This window comes from Larus michahellis, chromosome 10 (assembly GCF_964199755.1).
Source record: "Larus michahellis chromosome 10, bLarMic1.1, whole genome shotgun sequence".
NCBI classification, from domain to species: Eukaryota; Metazoa; Chordata; class Aves; order Charadriiformes; family Laridae; genus Larus; species Larus michahellis.
In genome coordinates, this window is record NC_133905.1 from 24,323,964 (window position 1) to 24,347,458 (window position 23,495).

At 46.9% G+C, this 23,495-nt stretch overlaps 1 protein-coding gene across 4 annotated transcripts; it reads left to right on the forward strand.

The window, feature by feature from the left end:
* Nucleotides 1-324: 324 nt before the first annotated feature.
* NINJ1 (ninjurin 1) lies at nucleotides 325-23,115 on the forward strand. 4 transcript variants are annotated; one of them, XM_074602811.1, is made up of 4 exons: nucleotides 325-577; nucleotides 11,392-11,626; nucleotides 16,957-17,118; nucleotides 20,238-23,115. In XM_074602811.1, exons 1-3 carry the CDS (start codon nucleotides 506-508, stop codon nucleotides 17,109-17,111), a joined length of 462 nt encoding a protein of 153 aa, XP_074458912.1. In that variant the 5' UTR covers nucleotides 325-505; the 3' UTR covers nucleotides 17,112-17,118; nucleotides 20,238-23,115. The 4 variants fall into 4 exon arrangements, with proteins under 4 accessions (XP_074458912.1, XP_074458911.1, XP_074458913.1 ...); XM_074602812.1 differs by lacking the exon at nucleotides 325-577 and adding an exon at nucleotides 5,641-8,088; XM_074602813.1 differs by lacking the exon at nucleotides 325-577 and adding an exon at nucleotides 9,774-10,939.
* Nucleotides 23,116-23,495: the final 380 nt, after the last annotated feature.

The window sequence follows — 23,495 nt, forward strand, 5'->3', positions numbered from 1 at the left end:
TACTGCAACTGAAAACCTAAAAACCCCGATGAGAGCACTCTTAAAATAAAACCCTAGCCTTCACTTTTTGCCAAGATATTTTTCTCAAATGAAACCTTTGCGTGCACTGCCGATTACCTGTACTCCTCCCCAGAACGGCATAAACCATGACTCTTGGCCAACGTGGGAAATTTGGGCTTAAACCCAAGCTGTTTGGTTTAAGCCGGAGGGGCCTGGGCCACGCCGCCGCCCAGGCCCCGGCCCCGGCCCCGGCCCCGGCCCCGGCCCCGGGCTGGCCCCACGCCGGCCCCGCTCCCCGCCCCGCCCCGCGGCCTCCCCGGTGTGGAGGGCGGGATCCTGCCGGGGCGGGCCGCAGAGACGGCCCGAGGGCGGCCTGTGCGAGGAGCGGGAGGGACGGGGCCGCTGCCCGGCTGGAGACCTTCTCCTCAGCGCCCCTTCCCGCCGCGCCGGGCCCGGCCGGCACCGAAGGGCTCCCCGCGGGCAGCCGGGGCTCCCCCGCGCCGCCATGGATTCCGGCAGCGAGACCCACGAGCTGAACGGGCAGGCGGAGGGCGCGGAGCCGGCGGCCGTCGAGCGGGTAGGGCCGGGGCGGCGGGCGGTGGGCGCGGGCGGGACGGGCGGGAGCAGGGCGGGGGATGGCCCGGCGGGGCCGGGCAGCGGCGGGGCGGCGGCCCCGGGGCGGCCTGGCGGGGCCGCGGAGCTGCAGGTGCCCCCGGCAGCCCGCCGGGCCGGGCGGGAGGGAGGGAGGGAGCCGCGGGCAGGGACGGTGTGCTGGCTGCGCCCTGCCGCCGCCACCGCTCCACGATCGGGCTGGGTTTTTTACACGTCTTCCGTTAATTCAGCTCCGTTTTTGCAGGGATGCCGCCGCAGGCGTCCCATTTTGCCTCGCTTCAAAGATGGGCGAGTGCCGGCGAAGGACTGAAAAGAAAACCCCATTTTAGTCGCTGGCAGGGTGTCCCCTCAGCTGCCACACGGGCCAGCCGAGAGGGTGTCCTCCCGGGCACGGACCCCACCGGCACCTGGGACGATTTTCCTCCCAGGTGACCTGGGAGAGGATGGAAAAGTTACTCTGGGGTATCTACACAGGAGATAAGCGAGCTCAAAAGTAGGAGGAATTACTTAAAGGGTTGGGCCTACATGCTTGGGGTTTTTTTCCATACAGTGATCCAAATAAAAACAAGAAGAGAAATACCCAGCTTCATACTACTCCGTGTAGTCAGAACACGACCAGAGTTCTTCACTGGAAAGCATTTTATCCCAGATTCTGTTTACACGTGGGGGATGTTTTCTAAGCATGCCACTTGTCTGAAAAGCCAGACTGGTAAAAGAGCATCTTTTATGTTGTTTTGGAAGAGGTTAAACTCTAAAAAGCAGCTCTTATTCCAACCGAAGCCTGTGCCACATAGAAACAGTTGTACTAAACCGCCTTCTACGTCACTAGTAAAACTTTCTGGTTACAGACAGACTGGGCTGATTGTGTAGCAGATCTGTCCTTCTTCCCTTCCTGACAAACCCCTGTAGGTCAGGAATATCGTACCAAAAAAAATAAATCTGGTTTTAATAAATCCGGAAAGTACCCAAAGAGAATCAAGGCAGGGATACGCATGTCAAACTGGTGGCCTGAAGGGATTTCCTTTAAATCACTGACTTCTCCGCAATTTTCTTTTATTTATTAACAAAGAGTTGTGATTGCATCACAAGTACTAGTCATGGGGATTTTATTTTTTTAACTTGGTCTGCTTCAAGAATTTTTCTGCAACTTTCCTGTTTTACTTCATCTTCAGTTGCAAGCAATCATCATTTTGTTACGTCTTTCCCACAGAAACTGCAAGTTCAATGTGAGTGCCATATAAAGAATAAGCAGCGAGACGTACTATTATATTGTATTATATGTATACAGTAGAACTTCAGAGAACTTTACAGACTCTTTTTTTCATTTTCTCACAAAAATAAAAATAAGCGTATGGGAGGTAAAACAGATGGGGAAAGATTTCTTAAAAGACAACCTGGGAACAGGACATACCTTAAAAAAATCTGACCACGTTCACAATTCAGACGAACAAAAGAACGCCCCGGCTCAGCAGCCAACTCACCCTGGAGAGACCACAAATCCGCAGGTGCCTAAATCTTCAGCAGTGGAGTCGAAAGTGTGTTAAGTGTCTGCTTTTAGGAGCGCTCGCAGCATCGTGAGCTTTGGGACCACGCTGGTTTGCTTACTGCCCACCCTGGCATCTGCCCTCTCCTCGGAACGGGTTCTCTTGCGCGTCGCCGGCAGTAGAGCGGCAGAGCGCTGCCTGCTCCGGCGGGAGAGCTGCATGGAACGCAGATGGAGTTGTCTCACCTTCAAGGCATTGTAGGAGCACACGAATTTAAAAAAGCCCAGTTAAGCCCACTGTAATTCTGAATGAGTGGTCACACAGTGGTTTAATGTGGTTTATTTTAACTCCATCATTAATTTGCTTAATTTTTTTTTAGCAGCTGTCAAGCTTTTGGAAGTAAGAAGTTCCTTGCTTCTAGTATTGGGTTGGCCTAGCACACCTCACTGACTAATGCGAATAATTACGCGTGGCAGAAGTGTCTGGCTGCTTCTGCAAAGGGTTTGTTCATACAAATGCGGCTAGTGACTGCTTTTTCATCATCTTCCGTATGCTTTCCCTGCCCATGGTCCATGTCGAACCAGTCTAGATTCGCCACGTTGTAAAACCTAGTGTAACATTTCCAAGGTAACAGGAAACGCAGGTTGTGAAAGAGTTAAAGAAGAGCTATGAAAAAGGTGAACAAGAGCTGGATAGTAGAAAAGAACAGCTCTGGAATAGCTGGCTTCTGTTACAGTCATGTTGTTACTAAAAAATGTATTCAAAATTGTGTATTAATTCATCAGTAAATTTGGGACGGGACAGTTTCTTGGCATCGTCAGCAAGTAACAAACTTCAGGTCTGTACAACTTGAAATGATTGTACCGCCCGTAGAATGAGAGGGCATGTGCTAAAGCATTACTTGTATCAAACTGAATTTGGAGCATTGGATACACTCCGGATCTTGAAACTACCGGTGATAAGTTTTGGGCTGCTTTTTGTGAAGCAGCTAGAATAAACAAGCCCGGCGTTAACACCACCAAATAGGCAGCCCACGGCCCAGTTGTGGGAAACGGTGTTAGAACACCAAATCGCTGCAGTGAGCAGCAGCACTGCAAAAAGAAAAAAGTAGTAGCAGGAAAAAAAAATCGTATGGGAGAAAGCTTCTGTTTAAATAGCTGTATGAACTAGTTCAAGTTACTGCTTCGTTTCACAAAGTTAGTCATCAGGTGTGATGATTATTTTTAAGCCAATTCACGAGTAAAAGTATTCCAGCGTGGTCCTGGAGCCAGTATAGCTTTAGGAAAACTGTGCTCTGCCCTGAGCTAACATGGCTGGGACTTTCCCATTTTTTTTCATTCTAACTTTTTAGCATCGTTACCACTTTTTTTTTGTTTTCTTAGTGTAGTCAACTTGCATTTTCTGTCTTAACACATAGAAAGTGGCTCTTCTTAAGCACAGGCTTTGAAAGATGCTAGAAAATTGGTGTTGTCTGTGAAATACGAACACAGGCGGAGTTTTTCCTTATTTTTTTTTTCCTTTATTTACCTGTAACCATACTGTCTCAAGATGAGATTGCAGGAGTCTCACGAGCTAGTTAGTGTTACGCTGGCGTACTTGTACGAACGGATTCTCCTCCCCTCCTCCAAATGGAATTCCTACAGGAAATATAACTGATGATTCAGTCCAGATGTAGGGGGATTTCTCTCTTGAGTCAGTGCTCAGCTGAACTAGTGATCTAATACTTTATTTGGGGGAAAGAAATATCTTCTGAGGGGGTGTACAAAGGATCTAATAATCCATTAAATAACTAATATAGATTAATATGTTTTTGTTGGAAGAATATTTTTTTTCTTTGTAGAGTCTTTTCCCTATTTTTGTAGGTCAGCAAGATCTCTTGAGACAGAGGGGAAGTCCGATTTCGGAATGGCCAAGTATGGCCCATTACATTTTCAGTATGTGGGTAGTGGAGATGTGGGCAGAAATAATGAGGATTATTAAATAATTGTATAAAGTTACTAGTTCAATTCTGTAGCAGTAGGGTTGATCTTAAAAAAAAAAAAAAAAGTAAAGTTCTGAAATTGTGTTCTGTTTTAGTCCTGTATTATTCCTTTTATGTCTGATCCTTCTCTTTTTTGGTATAACTGGAATTTTTCCTGAACATGAAGTTACCACTAAAAGATCTGGAAAAGTTTGACGTGCAGTGTTTTTCTTAAAGGTGAATACTTAAAAAGCTTAGAAAATTACTTTTTCAACAAAAGCAGCTTTTTAACAGTTTTGATTAGAAAGACTATTGCAAAACACATGGCAGCTGAAGTCGCCAAGCCACTTTCCGTAATATTTGAAAAGCCGTGGCAGTCTGGTGAAGTTCCCGCTGACTGGAAAAGGGGAAACATAACCCCCATTTTCAAAAAGGGGAAAGAAGGAAGACCCGGGGAACTACAGACCGGTCAGTCTCACCTCTGTGCCTGGCGAGAGCGTGGAGCAGATCCTCCTGGAATCTCTGCTAAGGCACATGGAAAATAAGGAGGTGATTGGTGACCGCCAGCATGGCTTCACCAAAGGCAAATCGTGCCTGACAAACTTGGTGGCTTTCTACGATGTTGCCACAGCATTGGTAGATAAGGGGAGAGCAACCGACGTCATCTACCTGGACTTACACAGAGCATTTGACGCTGTCTTGCGTGACATCCTGGTCTCTAAATTGGAAAGGCATGGATTTGATGGATGGACCACTGGGTGGATAAGGAACTGGCCAGATGGCTGCACTCAGAGGGTTGTGGTCAGTGGCTCAATGTCCAAGTGTAGACCAGTGACGAGTGGTGTTCCTCAGGGGTCAGTACTGGGACCGGTGCTGTTTAACATCTTTGTCGGTGACATGGACAGTGGGATGGAGCGCACCCTCAGCAAGTTTGCCAACGACACCAAGCTGTGTGGCATGGTTGACATGCTGGAGGGAAGGGATGCCATCCAGAGGGACCTGGACAGGCTGGAGAGGTGGGACTGTGCGAACCTCATGAAGTTCAACCGGGCCAAGTGCAAGGTCCTGCACGCGGGTTGTGGCAATCCCAGGCACAAATCCAGGCTGGGTGGAGAATGGCTTGAGAGCAGCCCTGAGGAGAAGGACTTGGGGGTGCTGGTGGACGAGAAGCTCAACATGAGCCGGCAAAGCGCGCTTGCAGCCCAGAAAGCCAACCGCATCCTGGGCTGCATCCCCATCAGCGTGGGCAGCAGGGCGAGGGGGGGGATTCTGCCCCTCTGGTGAGACCCCCCCCTGGAGTACTGCGTCCAGCTCTGCCGTCCTCAGCACAAGAAGGACACGGAGCTGTTGGAGTGGGTCCAGAGGAGGCCACGAAGATGCTCAGAGGCCTGGAGCGCCTTTGCTATGAGGACAGGCTGAGAGACTTGGGGGGGTTCGCTCTGGAGAAGAGAAGGCTCCGGGGGGACCTTATAGCGGCCTTCAAGTACCTGAAGGGGGCCTACAGGAAGGATGGGGAGGGACTCTGGATCAGGGAGTAGAGCAATAGGATGAAGGGTAAGGGATTTAAACTGAAAGAGGGGAGATTTAGGTGAGATATTAGGAAGAAATTCTCTGCTGTGAGGGGGGTGAGCCCCTGGCCCGGGTTGCCCAGAGAAGCTGTGGCTGCCCCATCCCTGGAGGGGTTCAAGGCCAGGTTGGACGGGGCTTGGAGCAACCTGGGCTGGTGGGAGGCGTCCCTGCCCAGGGCAGGGGGTGGCACTGGGTGATCTTTAAGGTCCCTTCCAACCCAAACCATTCTGTGATTCTACAAGGCACAGTAAAGAACAGTCCCCTGTGAGATCAGTATGACTCAGCCTTTTATTCACACAGCCTCATTATTACGTAGCATGTTTCTGTTATGTTAAAATTAAGACTGTTCCTAACCAAAAGAATTTAAGGAAGCTTGCTCCATGAGATTGCAAACGCAGAGGTCATCTTGATCAACAAGCCTGTCCCATCTCATTTTGAATCGAGGCTGTTCGTCTTTTAAAAGCATCTAAAAGCTGCCATACAATTGCAGTAATCGCTATCCTGTAATAGAAAGAAAAGTGTATGCAGAGTTAGAGCAAGCCAAAGATTATGAAGACTCTGTTTCAGAGTAAATGTACTTGAAGGCAAAGAACCTTCTGACAGCTGAAGGAAGGTATTATTAATGAGAAGCACAAATTGTTTGGAATATATAAATAATGATCAGCGTTATTTTCCCAGTTACCCCACACAAAACTGTGGGTCTCCTGGTTTTAATAAAGGCATTCTACCGCATGATGATTTAAAGTCAGAATACACCATGGAAGTGTTTAGGGCTGATACCGTACCAATACTAAAATAAGTGTTTGCATGTTTTCAGAACCCAGATAAGACACGCGGGGCCTGACACGCAGAAGACGTTGAGCTCTGGGCCCTGCAGTCCCAGCTGATATTAAGAGCCGCAATTACAAATTGCAAATCAAAATTCGAGCCACTCAGGCTGCGCTTCTGGCTTCTGCTTTGCAGTTCCTGGTTCAAAGCATTCATTTGGGAAATTGGAAGTTCACCTCGCTGACTGCAAAGTACTGGTTTTCTAGTGGGATTTAAGAAGAAAACAGTAACCGGTCTTGTGCTGCGGCAAGCGCCGGTTAACTTCATCACAAGAACAGTAAATTCAGCATTCCTAACAGCTCTGACTCTCAACTTGGAAACGTCAAGGTCCTGTTGGTTCAGACCATATTTGTCTTTTACAGTTTTGGGGGGGGGCTTTTGTTTTGGCTTTTTTTTTTTTAAGATTTTCTTAAACAACTCTTTAGGGGAACATATATATAGTTGAGTAAAGTACCTGGGAGTGTACCAGAAGAGAAGGAATGAATCCTAAAAACTTGCACTCAAAATCCAAATGAGTTCATTCCTCCTGCATTCATAGGGCAGAGACACAGAAACTAACACAACCAAGTGCTAAATACAGATGCAAAATAGGCCTAAATTTCACTAGTGTTTTTTTTCTCTGTGGATTACTGGCACGTCAAAAACCCCACCTGTCTTCTCCGGACAGAGTAACAGGTACCACCTGGGGAAAATCAGTGAGGTCAAGTTGGACAAGAAAAAAAAAATGACTCTTGGGCTTTGCTTTTTTTTGGCCAGGCTTCCAGCGCATTAATTTGACTGCTTCAGCAGTTGCTCGTGTTTGATAAATACTCTGTTGAGCAAACAGACGCATAAATTTTGTCCCAAGTAGCGATTTCATGCTGTAATAGAAGCAGAAATCGTTACTATAACAGGTTACTGTATTCAGCAAAGATACTTTATTATTTGTTTTCAATGTTTCCATTTTCAGCGCAGTTTCCTTCCTGTTGAATCACCAGGTGGGTCTCAGACGTGATTCACAAAACTCAGCATCGAAGGACATTCGCCACTTTTATTTATTTTTTAATGGATGTAATGAATAAATCCTTTCTGTGTTTCAAAGGGACTCAGTTCTTCTGGGTGTAGCGTTAAAACGAAGCGAAGCAGCAGCAAAGTCCGTACCCACCCAGTTGTCCATGAGACGGTGTATCCAACACCATTCAATCCTAGCGTGAAGTCTTAGAGAAGTGAAAAAATGCCAGCTCCTGATACAGCCCCTTGGCGTTATCCTCGCAAACTGCAGTGCTCTGGGCAAGCAAACGGACCCCGTCGCCGCGCGGAGACGTGGAGCGGTACCGTCTGTAGGGACAACCTCGCGTGGCCGGGAAAGTCAGCTCCTCCACGAGGGCTTCTTCCAGTCGCAGACGGCGCAGCATCGGGAGGTGTTCTTGTCTCTCCTCTCCTCTTTGTGACTGGGGGGACGGCGCGGCAGGTTGTGCTGCTCAGGGGCTGATGCTTTGCGGGCAACCTGAGAGCAGGCTGTTACTGACGGGCAAAGGAAGACAGAGCAGCTCCAGCTACACCTGGCTCTGACGCACGCGCGTGTGAACGCACATGCTGTCCTGCCTCAGACTCATTTGGTGGCCCCGGCTGAAGGGATCGGCTTGTCTGTGCCGGGTGATTTGAATATTGAAAATGTCTAGTGGAGGTGGTTTGAGTACATTGAGATGGATCAGGTCGCGTGGAATACGTCCTGTTCTCCTGCCGGGTGGCACCTGGCGGGAAAAGCCTGACTTTACCCGCATCCCAGAAAACCTCCAGAAGTTTCCCTCTCCCTCTCTGGAAGCCGTGCAGGCGATGACGGCGCAGTAAGCGTACATCGGCGCGGCGGGCTGCGTGGGTTGCTGCAGGCTTGGCATCTCCCTGAAACCATAAAGCCACGTAACAAGGTTCCCGTATAATTTGTGTTGTACGTGGCTGTCATTATCCTGAGGTTAAGGCAGCAGCTCTCCTGTCATTGCCTGTCTCTGTATTGCTGGGTAACGTGTAATCTGGTCTTAAAAACTTCTGCCATGGGGCTGACTGCATTTGTTTCAATGCTTTTGGCAGCTGCCTTCAACTTGCTTCCAGAAGGCAAGGCTAATTTGCCTTTTTTTGGGGGGTTTGTTTTATGGCATTCCAGCATGAGTCAGAAAGCTCCATTTCTCAATCAGGAGGTGGGAAATGATTGTTTCTGGGGCTTTCATGATTACGGGTCCCTTTTCCTGTCAGAAAGTAAGATCACAGGCTGAGGAAAAGCTCAGAACCGATGTTTCAGTTCTCCATATGCCTAGTTCCGATTCTGAACCAGTCTGCTTTCAGGAGTGGTAGCTGAAAGCCTCTTAACAGAGTAAAATGCCATTTTTGTCATTTGTTGTCATTCCAGGAATGAGAAATTTTGCCTTAGTTTGCCTTAGCAGCACCCTACTTTGAAAAGTCCGCTGGACTTCGGAAGTGACTCAAGACCTTTGCTCCCACCGTCCTTCAGACGCCATAGCCTGTTTTTTTCTGCCTGCAACTTGACCATACGGAACATTAGCAAAGAGCAGGGTCCTAAAAGTACATTTCCCTAGGAAAAAGACAAGATGACATTCTGCTGTTCATGTGCAGTGTAGTCACAGCTGTAACCGAAAGGAAGATGTAGCCCAGACTATTTATTCCTTTGTATAGTTAAAAAAAAAAAAAAAGCCGTGTCCAAAGTGATCACATTCCTACATCAAGTGAAAACAAAGAAACCGGTCGTCATGTTTTCACTGCAGTCCCCTTCCGTCAGGATTAAGAACTGAGTCACGGCTACCCGTGCAGTTTTTGCCACTGTTACGCGCTGCAGCCTCGTAGACCCAATAGATATTTCAAAGTCAGTATTTTTGGCAGAAAGGAGGTAATCAGCTGCTAGACCTAGGAAAAAAAAAAACTTCCTCTATTATGAACTTGTGACAAAGTAGATCATATTACTGCTGCAGTCTACTGAGAGGAGTTTCTTATAAATTCATGCCCAGAAACAGAATTCTGCTGTTACACACCTAGTGCCCCGTCCCCTCTTAACGCCGCTGGCAGTAGGTAACCAACAGCTAAATGTATGTGTTTGGCTTTTTACTGCACAGCGAACGGTGAAAAACGTAGCCTGGATTTTTCTGCTGAGTGCTGCTGGCGTATATTCCGTGCCGCTTTCCGTAAAGGAATGAACATCCACACCTGGTTTAGTGCTTCTGGTGGATGGTGTATTAGAATTACAGTATTTTTTCTGAAGCATCCAAATGCGAGAGTGTTTTAATGGGGCGGGAGGGTGGGGAGAGGAGGCTTTCCCGGGGGAGAGCAAAGGTGACAAACGTGGGACAGATTTCCCAGCCAAATTGCGTTTTCAGGTTATGGGATATAGACAGAACCAAATGAGTATCGAGTTCTTCCCGACCGAAGTCAGCATCCGTCCCAGAGCCGTTTTCTTCCCAGGAGCTTGGGCTCAGTAGAGGAGCCGTCCGTGTGAAGCGGTGATCACACGGCTTCCATCTCTTTGCAGAAAAAAAGAAGTCTGCTGCTGCCCCACGACATTTTTCTCTCGGTAAAATATTTAGATTGTGGTTGATTACAGAGTGTCTGGTGAAAATAGGTCAAGTTTGGTATTTGGCTGCCCTGGAAAAACTGGCAGCGTGTTTGCTGTATGCATCAGTGTCTGTCCTGCTTAAAAGGACACTTTTAAGTCTGGGCAGTGGCGAACCTGGCTTTGGAGTGGGAAATTTGATAGCTGTTAGCGCGGCTGAAGAGAGTAATTTGAGGGCGTTTTCTGCATTTGAACTAACCTCCAAAGAGAGACCTTCCTCACAGTATTTTCTGGCAAGCGGGGTCACATTTCTGCAGTAAAAAGGTCTCTAAGAAGCAGGTTTGAAGAAGTCAGAATAAGCTTACCCTTAATATATTTGTGTATTATTTTCGAAAATAAAGTCTAGAAGTAAGAGCAGCGAGAATGAAGTTCCTAAGCTGTCCAGAGGCTGCAGAAAAGAGGGTTACCTGCTCGTTCTCCATCACAGAGTTAGGCACCTAAGCCCAAGCTTGTTACCTAAACTGCGTCTAATAGAGAAATAGGCGCCCCATGCAGATGAGCTGTCAGACTCCAAGTCGGGTCGTATGTACCATCATCAGGAAACACTCGTTTTGTTCATCCTGCTGGGTTAACCAGCTCTGGTTTTGCCCTGCAGTTGGTTTTTATTTTCCTGTTTGTTCACAGGAGTATTCTTTTTTTTTTTAAAAAAAAAACAACAAAAACCAAAACCAACAGAAAACCACAAGCACTGATGTGAAAATGGAAAGAAATGTTTCCCTTGTAGTTGGAGAGTGCTTGGCAACCCCAGATCATATGATATTTAAATGGAAAAGAGCTCACTGTGTATGGATGGGCCGGGGCAGTGGCATGGCAGGGCACGGAGCAGTGGGGAAAGGTCAAGCAAAGCTCCTGCAGTGGCCAACTTCCACATAAATCCTCAAAATACGACTTGTGAGTAATTAGAGAAATATGTAGAAGCGTGATGAGTGTGTGATGAGTGAGTTTAACGAATATTTGTGTTTATAAGTTTGCCTTTAGAAGTAAATTAGTTGCAACAACTTGTTGTTTGCTCGGTTGTTTTACGGTGGTTTTTTCCTCCCAGCTTTTCCCAGTGCATGTTTTTCGGCTTTTTCAATCTTTCCTTTTCTCAGGGTAGAAACACACTGACTGGTCCTACAAGCTGGAAAAAGCGTGTCTGCCGAAGTCCAGGACAGACTATTCACTGCTCTCTTATCAGAGGGAGGACAGTGGTAACAGCGAAAAAGATGCGCTGATGATCTCAATACTGCTCTTACTCTATCGGGATGATCACGGAAATCAGTCGATGGGCCAAGTCGTCTCTCGCTGACTGCACCAATTAAAAGAGATGTGAATAACCTTTTTCCCTCCTCTCCCAATTGTAGCGCAGAACGTCGCCGTGGTTTCAAAGAAATGGACCGATGAATATCAACCACTACGCAAATAAGAAGAGCGCCGCGGAGAGCATGTTGGACATTGCCCTGCTGATGGCCAATGCGTCCCAGCTGAAAGCCGTCATGGAGCAAGGACCTTCTTTTTCCTTCTACATCCCACTCATCGTTCTTATCAGCCTGTCGCTCTTCCTGCAAGTTATGGTGGGAGTGCTCCTGATATTCCTTGGTACGTAGCAACAGCAAGAACCATCGACTCGTATTTTTCTTACAGGATGCAACCTGTAAGATGGTATGTAGACTCCCCATTTATTTTTAAAAAGCTGTTATATTTGAAAGCCTTTGCCTCAGAATCGATTACAATTTTCTCTTAAGACCATAGAAATACTGCAACAAAAGCAGTAAAGGCAGCTTTATGTGGAATCTTCAGTTTTGATCAACTTCCTCATACTCATTTGCCCAGAGCACGAATATTTTTCTTTTCAGAGGGCCTGAGGAGGAAGGAAAATGATGAAATACTGTAAAAGAAACATTAATAGGCCAGATAGGATCATGCAGCCTGCCTAGTTTCATAATACTGTTTCTGGCAAGACCTGTTACTTAATCTTATGACTGAAATGTATTTGTTCTGTATCAGTCATATCATAAGTAATACTGTAAGAATATCTTGTGAACATAAAACCCCAAAACAGAAGTGAAAGTTGAAATGTCCGTATTCATGTTGGTGTGGCTTGTTGTCTTCAATATGCCACAGTTCATTTTTGTGCTTCTGCACTCAAATCAAAGGCTTGATAGCAAAAGCTTGACAATAGTGAAAAAAAAAACCCAACCCTTAGTTTTAAATATAGGGGATTATTCAAGCATCCGAAGTCTCTGGGTGGTGAACAGTAGAAATGTACTTTATTGTTAATTTTCAAACCTGTGCTAAACTGAAATTAAAGCTAAAAAGAAAAATAGGCTATTTGGAGCAAGATTTCACCAGAAGAACGTACCTCGTGTATTATCCACATACTGTGACTTCGGTCAAAAAATCTGAAATGACGTATAGTAAGAAAACACAGTCCCAGGTCGCATCCTGGGACGACAAATAGATTGTCTTGAATTCTGCTTATTGCTGGGGAAAGCTTTTCTACGTTCTGCCAAAGAAACGCAATGCAATACATTTAAAATAGGCTAAAAATCATTTTGAGAGAATGGGTTGAAGGAGGAGATGTGTTAGTGCGTGCTTTGGAGACATTAAATGAGTCAGCTGTAGAATTAGTCCCCTGCTCCCTGCCTTCCCCCGCTCTCCCCTTTCTGTCTGATTTGTGGAGGACGGACCTTCACATTCCTACAAGTTCAGTGCAGCGTCTCTGCTGTTCTCAAAAACAGAGGTTCCACTATTCGGTATTAGTAAGTACAGTGCTGTGAGGCACAAGAAACAGTAATTGTCTAAAAATCAGGTATTTTAAGTTAGTATTGCTGGATTAGTAGGACATGTACATCCTACAGCCTCTGCCTTATTCTGTAAAGCAGAATATTGATCTAAGTAGCTATAGAACCAGGCTAATTTCTAAAACAATGTCATCACTGAGCATGAATTGCCAAAAAAAGCCCAACTAAAATTCCACAGACAGTGGAGAGACAGCACTTTTCCAGAAAACTGAGTTTTCTGTTTTGACCTAAAACAAGTCTTCAGTACTTCTCGTTGCTATCTTGACCTACTGTGGTGTTTTCCTCTGTGCTTTTGCAAGGCAAAATGCAGAAAGAATCCGGAGGCACTTTGCAAAGTGGCTGAAAACCTGCAACATTCAGTAGCAGCACCCAAAACCCTACACCGTAACTTTGGAGACTTGATCAAAGACACCTGTGGAAATCAGAGGAAATGTTTAGGTTTCAGCATCAATCGAACCCCATTATTCAGTGAAATAAATGGCACCTTCACTGGTAGAAAACAGCTATGGATCACTTATTTTGCGAGTGATACATGATCATTTATTCTCATAGCTTTTTTTGAATATTTTCCTTTAAATTAATGGGATATTATATGACAGATCTTAAGTCTACTGTAAATGCAAACCCTTGAAGGTGATAGCCAGAGTTCACACGTGGCATTTACTGAGTTATAGGTGCCACCTTTGGCATCTCTGTTAGTCTTTCAGTGTTCCGTTTTTTAGCACAACTGAAAAAATGACTTTCTGTCCAAGGAGAAAGTTCCTAGGAAACCAGGATGCATAAGGCTGGTACTATTGATATGCAGCTGACGTAGCTTTTTTCTGTCTTATGAAAGAGACAGAGTACAGAATGCAGCTGTCTCTGCATTTGGTAGAGTAGGTACGAGAGCAAAATCCAGGGCCTGGCTCAGAGGAGATTCCACAAAGCGACTGGAAAAAGCAACCTGACGATACTGGGGCTACCAAGATGATTAGAGGACAGGAACACCTCTCTGATGAAGAAAGGCTGAAGGATTTGGGTCTTTAGTCTGGAAAGAAGGCGACTGAGGGGGATCTTATCAACGCTTATAAATACTGAAAGGGTGGGTGTCAGGAGGATGGGGCCAGGCTCTTTTCAGTGGTGCCCGGGGACAGGACAAGGGGTAACGGGCACAAACTTGACCATGGGAAGTTCCACCTAAACCTGAGGAGGAACTTCTTTGCTGTGAGGGTGGCAGAGCCCTGGCACAGGCTGCCCAGAGAGGTGGGGGAGTCTCTGTCTCTGGAGACATCCCAACCCCGCCTGGAGGCGTTCCTGTGCCACCTGCTCTGGGTGACCCTGCTGTGGCAGGGGCTTGGATGGGATGATCTCCAGAGGTGCCTTCCCACCCCCACCGTTCTGTGATTCTGTGATTCTATGTGGGAAGAGAGTCATGGTAAAACCAGCAAAACACTTACATGTTTCTTGCTTGAAGGCATCTCCCTGATGGTTGTTTCAGTTAAGCAGGCTTTGGGCTTGGAAACAAGTTCCTTGTTGTTTGTTGGGCAATAATTTCTCAATATATGCTGAGAAATTGCTTTTTAATGCTTGTTTCTGCCAGGCATTGCCGAAGTGGGTCAATGTAATTTTTATCTGTGTCACATTGAGAGTAAAGAGGGCACCCGGCAGCCCAGCTCCAAGGTTGGGCTGAGGTGGAGTTCACAGACCACTTAGACAGCCGTGAGCTGCAGGAGGAGCCCAGCCTGCGCTCTCCGAGGCTGACGAAGCCCTCGGCGGGTGGTGGGCTGCCATTGGAGCTGTGCTGTCGTGCTGAGCTCAAAAGTCACAAAGAAAGGAAACAGGACATGAAGGTACAAAGATAGAGGCGTCATAGGAAGAACTTGCTCTTCACAATGTTGATTTGGTAGGTTTGGCCCGCAGGAACAGCTTGCCTTTCTGTCCAGCCGCAAAATTGTGCCTCTCATAAGCTCTCAAACAAAAGTCTGCAACCATCAAGTTTTCTTTCCGTGAGACTGAGGTTTCTCCCAGGAGCTGACAGTTCTCACAGTTCTCTACTAGGGATTAAAAGCTTTTCCTCCTTCCTAAGAGCCTTTCACAAAAACATTTTGAAAAATGTTCAGCAAACCTGTCCTTGAAAGTGATTTGGTAATCTTAACTTTTTGGAAGAAAAGCAAAGAATGTCTTGAAATAGTTTAAATGGCATGGAATCATAGTAATCTAATCCCACTATAATCAAACACTTAAAGAATAGCTGTTCTTAAGAACATTTTCACAAACACCCTCATCTTAAGTACTATAATTACAAAGATAGGATTACTGTGATTCTACTTCAAAATTTAGCGCACCGCCTGAACTGGCAAGCGATGCTTGTCTTCTGTGCCCCTCCTTGGGACAAAGGGACGGTCTGAAAGCGTGAGTTCTCCTTTGAGCGCGATTTCTTTTAACTCGCAAAACGCATTAGGCCATTTTTGCCTTTTCTCTTTTAAACCAACTGTCTGAAGTGCTTTCCTTCCACACTTCAGGATTAATTACTCCATTTCATTTATTCTGCTTCCTTCACGTGACAGTACCGGAGTCCTTCCAGGTGCTGTTGGGATGCAAGCAGCCACGTAGCTCCAGATGCTTTACACGCCTGTATAAACTCATTTTCAGGGTTAAGTACTGCTCAGCTTAAATTATTTCATGCCTACACACATGTGCAGTAGCTTAAGCTTTTCAGGTAGTTCCCCCACGCTGTTCTTCAGTGCTCCAACTGGCCCGTGAAGTTTGACTATACCGCTTTAGCAAACGGGACTTGGACAGGCGCCTGGAATTCCTTGAAACCAAAACAGCATTAGACTTCCTAATTGGGGACACCAAGTGAACCTGCACTTAATGCTTCACGAGTGTGTTTGCCACCACTCCTACTTAACTGCTTCAACAAGCAAGCAAGCCGTGGTCCCGCGGTTAAGGTCTGCTGTGTTGACAGGGTCGTTGTGTTAAAAGCAAATACCACGGTTTGTCTCGTGCAGTGGAGTCGTATGCTACGCCTCTATGGATGTGCCTGTCACAAGGAGCTCGAAGTTTTAGTTATGTTGCTGTAAAAACTTGTCGGGTTTAAACTTCCTCTCGTATGTCCGTCCTGTACACGCACACACAAGCTCCGGTGATCCCCGCACTTAAGAACTAGGAGTCCTAATAGAGAAAAACGATTCTCAAAACGTGCTCCGGAATTCATTGGCACTCATTCTGCCAGCATCAGAGAAATCCGGCAGAGGGTTTGAGTTGCCGAGCCCTTACTGCAAGAGAACAGAGACAGAGGAAGATCCTGGGTTTCCGCGCGGTGCCGGGCAAGTGCCCCCAGACCTCTCGCTGCCCTGTACAAGCACGGGCTTTACTCCATCGCCGAGTCTATTATCAGTCCGATGTAACTCATTTATCTGTTTTCACAAGGCCTGGAATCGAAGCTTATACTAAATCAGTACTCTCTCTCTCGCGTGCTCCTCCCTCACTCCCGTTAGCAGTTCAACCAAAGAACGACTGCGAGAAACAAAAGGAAATGTTTACACAGCTGACGCTGCGGAAAGCTCGCTGTGGAAAGGACTGCAGCTACACGGCCCCGAGATCTTCCTCTCTTTAACAGCTGTAATGCCCTTCCTTTTTAAAGACACAGTCAGTGCCAAGGCAGGGAGTACGGCTGGGGAAGGGCGCCCGTACAAAAAAACCAACCCAGCTCTGGTAAAGAGCTTGGGCTGCCTGCAAAAAACCCGTGGGATTTTACCTGTAGGAAATTTAACTCCCATTCCGTCTTGCCGAGGCTTCCAGCTTCGCGTATTCAAGACTGAAATAATTTTTAAATGTGTAAAGACTGCAACAAAACTAGGTTTCAAGAGATCAAGAACTTGGAAGATTCCAAGCAATGTTTGCGTGTACGTTACTTCCCATGTGCATCCACAGAGATTAGATGCTAATTACTGGAAGCTCACAGACTCCTTGTGGTTAAAGATCTTCCCCTTAGCGCTTTTACTGACGCTGCAGAAATCTTACTTCCCTTTTAAGTATCTTTGATGCAAATAGCTCAGTGTTAAGAAAAATTCTTTTATTCTGGATTTTGAAATACACGTATAACTAAAACTTTTTTTTTTTTTTTCCCCTTTCTCTTTGAAGTAAAATATGACCTTAACAACCCTTCGAAACACGGAAAGCTGGATTTCCTCAACAACCTTGCGACTGGCCTGGTATTCATTATCGTGGTTGTGAATATTTTCATCACCGCCTTTGGAGTGCAGAAGCCAGTCGCTGAGTCGGCGTCGAGGCAGTAAGCACGAGGTGAGTGTGGTCCCTCCGCGCCAGGGGGTGGCGGGGCACAGCCCGCCCGAGCGCCGTGCTCGCTTACCTGAGCACCGCCTTATCTCTACAGCGCTAGCCTTCGCAGAGAAAGGGCTTTACTTCACGCCGCTGCAAAAGCAGAAGCTACGAGGACCTGCTGAGTTATGACAGTGTGTTTGTAAACACGGAGTTCAAAAGTTGGCGGCAGCATCTTACTTTGCCAGGCTCCCTTGCGTGTGTCACGCATAGGCAGCGTGAGGGTTGTCCTTCTGGCTTAGCCACTCCTTTTCCTCATTGCTGACTTAGCCAAGGAGGGAAATAATACTGGTCTGCTTCCTCCAGATGCCTCTTCCTTTTTTTTCCGAAAGTTTTGCAATATACTGGATCCGGTCTGTTATGAACGCTGAAGACTTTATCGTTATGCAAGTAACTAGGGTTATTAAGTCCAACATACATCATCCAGTCCATTAAGTCCATTAAGTCCGACATAGACATCATCGGAGCCCTTCAGTTCCTGTGCAGACAGCGTGGCTTTTCTGTCCTGCCAAGCTGCAGGGCTTTTGTTCTGGGGGAGGCTGAGCCCACAAAGACGCGCAGCACCGCCTCACTCGGTACGTGCCGTCATTTAGAGCAGCGTGTTTGCTCCACCTGCCTTTTAAAGTTTGTTAGTTACTTATACAGAAGGATAAATACCGGCATTGTGGGAAAACGGGCATCTTCCTAGCATCATAGCTCTCTCTGATGAATAATTTGGGAGGAGCTAAACCTCAATTGTAGGCTTGTAGACCAAGAAGCTTTGTAGTCCAGCATCTGCCTTTAAAATAGCGCTGCAAAGGCTCTGCGTCCCGACGTTGCTCTGGCTCTTTATCTGCCGAATCTCAAACCACGCTCAGGACACCTGCCTAAGAAGGAATTACCTGACTCTCCTGGTGAGCCAGGGCCCACTGGCTGCTACACAGAGTGCCCGTAGGTGTTAGCAGTGTCAGTCTGAGGTAACTTCTGGATGAAACACTTTCTCCATGAAACAGAAGGTACAAGGTATTTAAACCCCTGATCTGAAGATGAACGGCACAACAGAAATCCGTAACAAGGACAGAAACCAGGCAAAAATCTGTCAGGACTCTAAAAAGCTCGGGGGGAAATCAGCCCAACAAATTAGGAGGAAGATGAAGAATGGCATTCATTTTTTCAGGGTGCGGGTGAAATGGTCTGCTTTAACCAAAACCTGTGAAATTCTGGCAGTGAAGCGAGATGTTTTTATTGTATTTTCTGGCCATAGCCTCTACGAATAAACTAATAAAAATTTAATTTTAGCAGGAAAGAGCACAGAGATTATCTGAGGTACGATCAGAATTATAGGTGGAACGTCCATCTCAGCAGTACGCATTAAAACAATGCTGAAACACACTGACCACCAAGTTGCCCTGGCAAAGCCGAGAGAACTGAGTGAAGGATTATTGGAATTTTAGCTGTCTTCACAGGAAAAGACACGCGCAATAGCCGGGAACAGAGGCAGAGACAAGAATCTGAAGTAGGCATGAAGAAATTCAAATAATGGGCACGGTGGCATGCCGGAATCCCAGCTGCACCTCTTTTCGATACAGTGGGAAAAAAAAAAAAAAATTCAGAGGAAAAAGAGGAGAAGCGGTTTTTGGTTATCCCACCGGTGTATGCGGAGTAGAGAGGAAGATGAGTCGAGTAGAGAGGAAGATGAGTCGACAATCCAGTCCCAAGCCAGTTGGTGCCTTAATATAACGGGGTACTGAGAATTCAGCTAATACCCAGAAGGTTGGTGTCCCCCGGTGTGCCTGACCGGGATGCGGATGGGTGAGCTCACCCACGTCTCTCTGCTGGTGTTGCCGTCTCTACCGAGGTGTCTTGCTGACGGTACCGGCTCCAGCTCTGCTCCCTTCTCCGCCTCTCGCCGGCTTTTCGGAGATGCTGCTTCTGCAGCGTTTAGTTTCCCAAACGCCGCGCCTGTATTTCCGTACAGCAGAACTCAGTGCTGGAGCGCTTCGAAGAACCCTGCAGCCGTCGCAGGGTTTGCGGGAACGTCTGTTTGGTGTGTTGGATGCCGCTTCGGCTGTGGGCAGCGCCAACATGCCAGCCTGGCTTCTGAACGTGACTGTGCATCAGCTCTTTAAACACACAAAGGGCATCTTCCTGCCAATTTCTCCCACCTGTCCATGGACTTTGTCCCCTTTCCCCTCCCGTCACATCCATGTGGCTAAGTCTTACGGAAACATCAGTGGTTTTGTACGATGTCTTACCTCCCAGCTGGCACCGCCTGCAGGAAGGGGCTCTTCGCAGCACTCGTGCTGGAGTTCCTCCTCTGCTGTTCCTCCCGCTCTCCACGAACTGTCAGCCCAAAGGCTTTTGTGGCCTAACGGCGACTAGGGTTGTGGAACCCCCAGTTAGAAAGCTGTGCCTTAAACGAGAAACCGGTTCCCACGTAACTTGGCTGAGCATCACCGTGAGAGCATGCAACACAGTTGCGCCGACTGGCTGGTACGAGCTCCTACAGCTGCATTTCGCATCCGGCGCGTAGCTCTGCAGAGCCAGAGGGTTTGTTCACGTACGTGAACATACCGACTGCTAATCGGTTTAATAAACTTGCAGTGCCTCAAGGAAGGAGCAGCAGGAGCTGTTTTGCGTGACCTCAGGTAGAGGCAAGACCAAAGGACGCATAAAGCCAGTTTCCGTCTGTACAAAACCAGCAGCTGTGTGATCCTGCCTTCCTGCTCCTCACACGTGCAGTTTCCAAATAAAACGGCCAAACGTGGCGTCTGGGACCTATGTCTTTTTTCTCCAGACTGCTGAAATGTGGAAGTTCCGAATTGCTTTGGAACACTACAGCTGTTGTTTGCTCCTTTATGCATACTGCCCTTGTGTAAAAAACCCGGGCGTCTGACCGTAACTTGAAAAATGGGTCTGTTTCAGCCACCATCTCCTCAAAAGCCCGAGGGAAGCGGGTGGCCACCATTTTCTGGCTTCGCCTTTGCTGTTACGCACGCTTTTCCAAAAAAACCAAACAACTTAGTTCCTCCTTTAAGGCAAATTTGTCGTTTACTGTAATTCCTGTATCACTTACATCTGGCTGTCTTTGTTTTGTGTTTCAGGGGCCTGAAGCGTCCGTTCGTCCGTGGATGCTGTTTGCACTTGAGCCAGTTGCGCTTGGACACAGCGGGGGAACAAAGATGATCTGAAGCAGCGGGACGTGCAGAACCGCTTTCTCCAGCGTCCAACCACCAACGCATTCGCACACCTAAAATTTTCCGATGTGTTCCTACGTACGCTGCTCAGCATCTGAGGAAAGGTTGCTTTTGACCCAAGGACGTGGTTTTTCTGGAATATTGGCATTTCGATTTCTGTAGAAAGTAATTGTTTTTTTCGGAGAAGTGGCATGAGCTCATGGTGCAAAGTGGCACTGCAGGACCTCCCGTTTCCCATGCCGTTTCTCCTTGCGGCGGTTTGTCCTTTCCAGCACAGGGAGAAGTGACGGCCTTCACTTCTGGCGTGGTGACATCGTCCTTTCTTTCGCTCGCTTGGCACCGAACCCCGTACTCCGTAGCGCAGCGATGGTCGCCTTCTGCCGCGTGCTAAGCCGTGCCTTGTTTTCTTTTTTTTTTTAATCCACTTTTTTTTTTTTTTAATCCACATCTCTTTTTTTTTTTTTTTAATCCACTCCAGCTAAAGCAAAGATGAGACAAACAGACACACAAATAACCAAATTGCTGATAGTTTCTTACTGGTAACCGCTAAGCTCCCTATTCGGTGCATTGTGTTTATTTCTGGAAGCGCCGTTGGAAGCGCTACCTTTTCTCAGCCCAGCTGGAAAACTGGAGAGTGCTGGGAGGCCTGTACCTGCTAAACGGGTCCTGCGTGCCTGTCAGCAACTCGAGTAGCAATTTCTCTATAACTTACGTTTCCCTCTTCTCTTCCCAAGATTAATTGCTGCGGTTGTGTTATGAGTTTATGGCTAAAAGCACCCCTAATTTTTTTAAATTTTATTTTTAAAGATATAGATGGTATAGATATAAATATCTTCTAGGTTCTTACCTGCTGGCTCAGGGACTGCTGCTTTTTTCTAAAGACACTATTGCTAGTGATGGTGTAGGTTACAAACATTTCTACGACAAAAACATTTCAGCCATTTCATTTCAGAAGTATCACATCTGCAATCGGAAAAATCCTATTTTTCTAGAGTCTGCTTACTTGTAGATGCAGATTTGTACTAATATGTTTCCGTACTGTTAATTTTTAAATGCTGCCTTGCGCGTATTAATAGAAGTTTGACTTCCACGTGTCTCATCTCATTTACCGTTTTTATTGATCACGTTTCTCCTTAGTTATGTCTCGAGGCCCGTTGACGTACCGTATCTCATTTACATGTTCTGTAGGAATTACTAACCGAAAACGAATCAGAAACTTGTGTGATTAGTAGTGGAATAGACATAACTTTTTTATTTTTTAATTCGTCTTTTGTTGCTTCGTTTCCGACAGAACGCGTATTCAACCAGGGTCTATCAAGCAATGGATTTAATTGTGCTTGTTGTACTAACTTAAAGGTAGCTCAGAACAAGTTCTGACTGAGGTACTCAGGACGATTTTCCGTATTTATTTTTTACAAACCAGCGAACTGTGAAAGGACTATTCCTACACACCTGTGCTGTCGCGGTTGCGGCGCTGCGGTGAATTGACTGGCCGAAGAGCAGTGCTGCAAACCTGCAGAAAACCCTTGCTTTTGGAGAAAAACAGGTGTCTGTAGGCAGAGCCCATCCGAGAATGAAATTTATCCGTGTCTCAGCATTGGGCAGTAATTTTGATGAGATTCTTGAACGTACCACCTTTGTTACTTTCCACCTTTTCACTCCCTGGAGTGTTTGCCCGTCCGCGCGTCGCATTCGGTCTGGAGAGGCTCTGGAGCCGTCTCCCTCTCTTCTCTAGAGGAAACTTCGTACCTACGCTCCGTCTCTGAAGTCATTGCTTTGTGTTGTCCTAAATACATTACCCGTCCAAAAGAGAGTTCCTTTTTAACTTGGCTGCGAATAGGAGGTGCTTTTCATTGCCAGATTTGCATCTTCCTACTTTTTAAGCGAGACCTAAAAACGGGAAGAAATGTGTTTCTGGCACTGAGCACTTTTTGACTTTTCCTTACTCCCCTCAAGGCAAATGCGAACAGATGCCCAGGCCCTGCTGATGTTTTGCTGTATTTGTACTTGGTGGTGGCATGGCCCCATTCTGAACGTGGCTTTCCATTCCTGTGCCGCTCTCCTACGAGCACGATTGTCTTCGTCTCGCACCGAAGCACTGGGAAGTGCTCACAGAGGGCTGCAGTACAGACATGCCGGCTCTTTTCCCGTTTTATTCCCCTCATTATCGGACCGCAATTTTTCAAGTCGCTCAAGCAAACAAGCTGTTACGGTAGGTTTCTCCAGAAAATTATAACGGCTGTTCTTAGAGCATCCTTACTGCTAAGCTGTTGTCCAAGAGAAGCTACCGAGGCTTGTCCATCCCGTCTCCCAGTGGCTTCTGGAGCTAACTGGATCCAGAGCAGTTGGGTGGGGAACACTCGGCAGGCGGTGACTGGTCAACACATTCCAGTGGACTTGGCAAGACGCGGGTTTTGGGACATACAGGAGGGAAAGGAAAACTACTTCAAGCTTGAACACGTTGTCAGGTGCCAAGAGCTGGGTGCGGAGGTCTGTGTCAAGGGGGCAGGGGTCTGTTCCCTTGACCGCTGCTGGAGCTGGGCTCAGAACAAGGACACCACACCCCCCCCGAACCCCTTCTGCCTCCTGAGCTCCTGAAAGTGGGACTGAAGCATCACAGCAGAGACACCTGCAGCGTCGGAGGGCCTGGGCTCTTCTTTTGGTTCTAAACACCAAAAACCCCTGATGTGAAAGCCATCCACCTGACTACGAGACTGTCCCAGGCAACAGCAGTATTCAACTTGCAACTGAACGTCTTTTTTTAAATAAAAAGGATGCTGGTTTATTACCATGTCTTTTATTGTGATTAAGCAAGATCTGCAAAACGTTCTCAGACACGCAATCTGTGTTTTAAGTCTCTGAAGCCTTCAGAGATCATGTATTTTTTAGCAGAGAAAAGCATCTGCGAGTTGGTTTCAAGTCTAAATAATTTAATCCCACGATTATTCTTCTTTTAAGTCAGGTGCTTATTTAAAATCCTAGCGAATATCTCCTAGGGGCGGCAAACAAATGCATGGCTTTAAATGGTTCTGCGGTTTGCTGTGCTTCTCCGGAGTTCTTGGTTGTGGGCAAACGTTCCACTTAAAAAAGAGGTCATCAATAATGAAGCGAGATGAATTTTTCCAGGCTGTCTGAGGAAACGGTTCATGCCGGGTCATCCGTCCC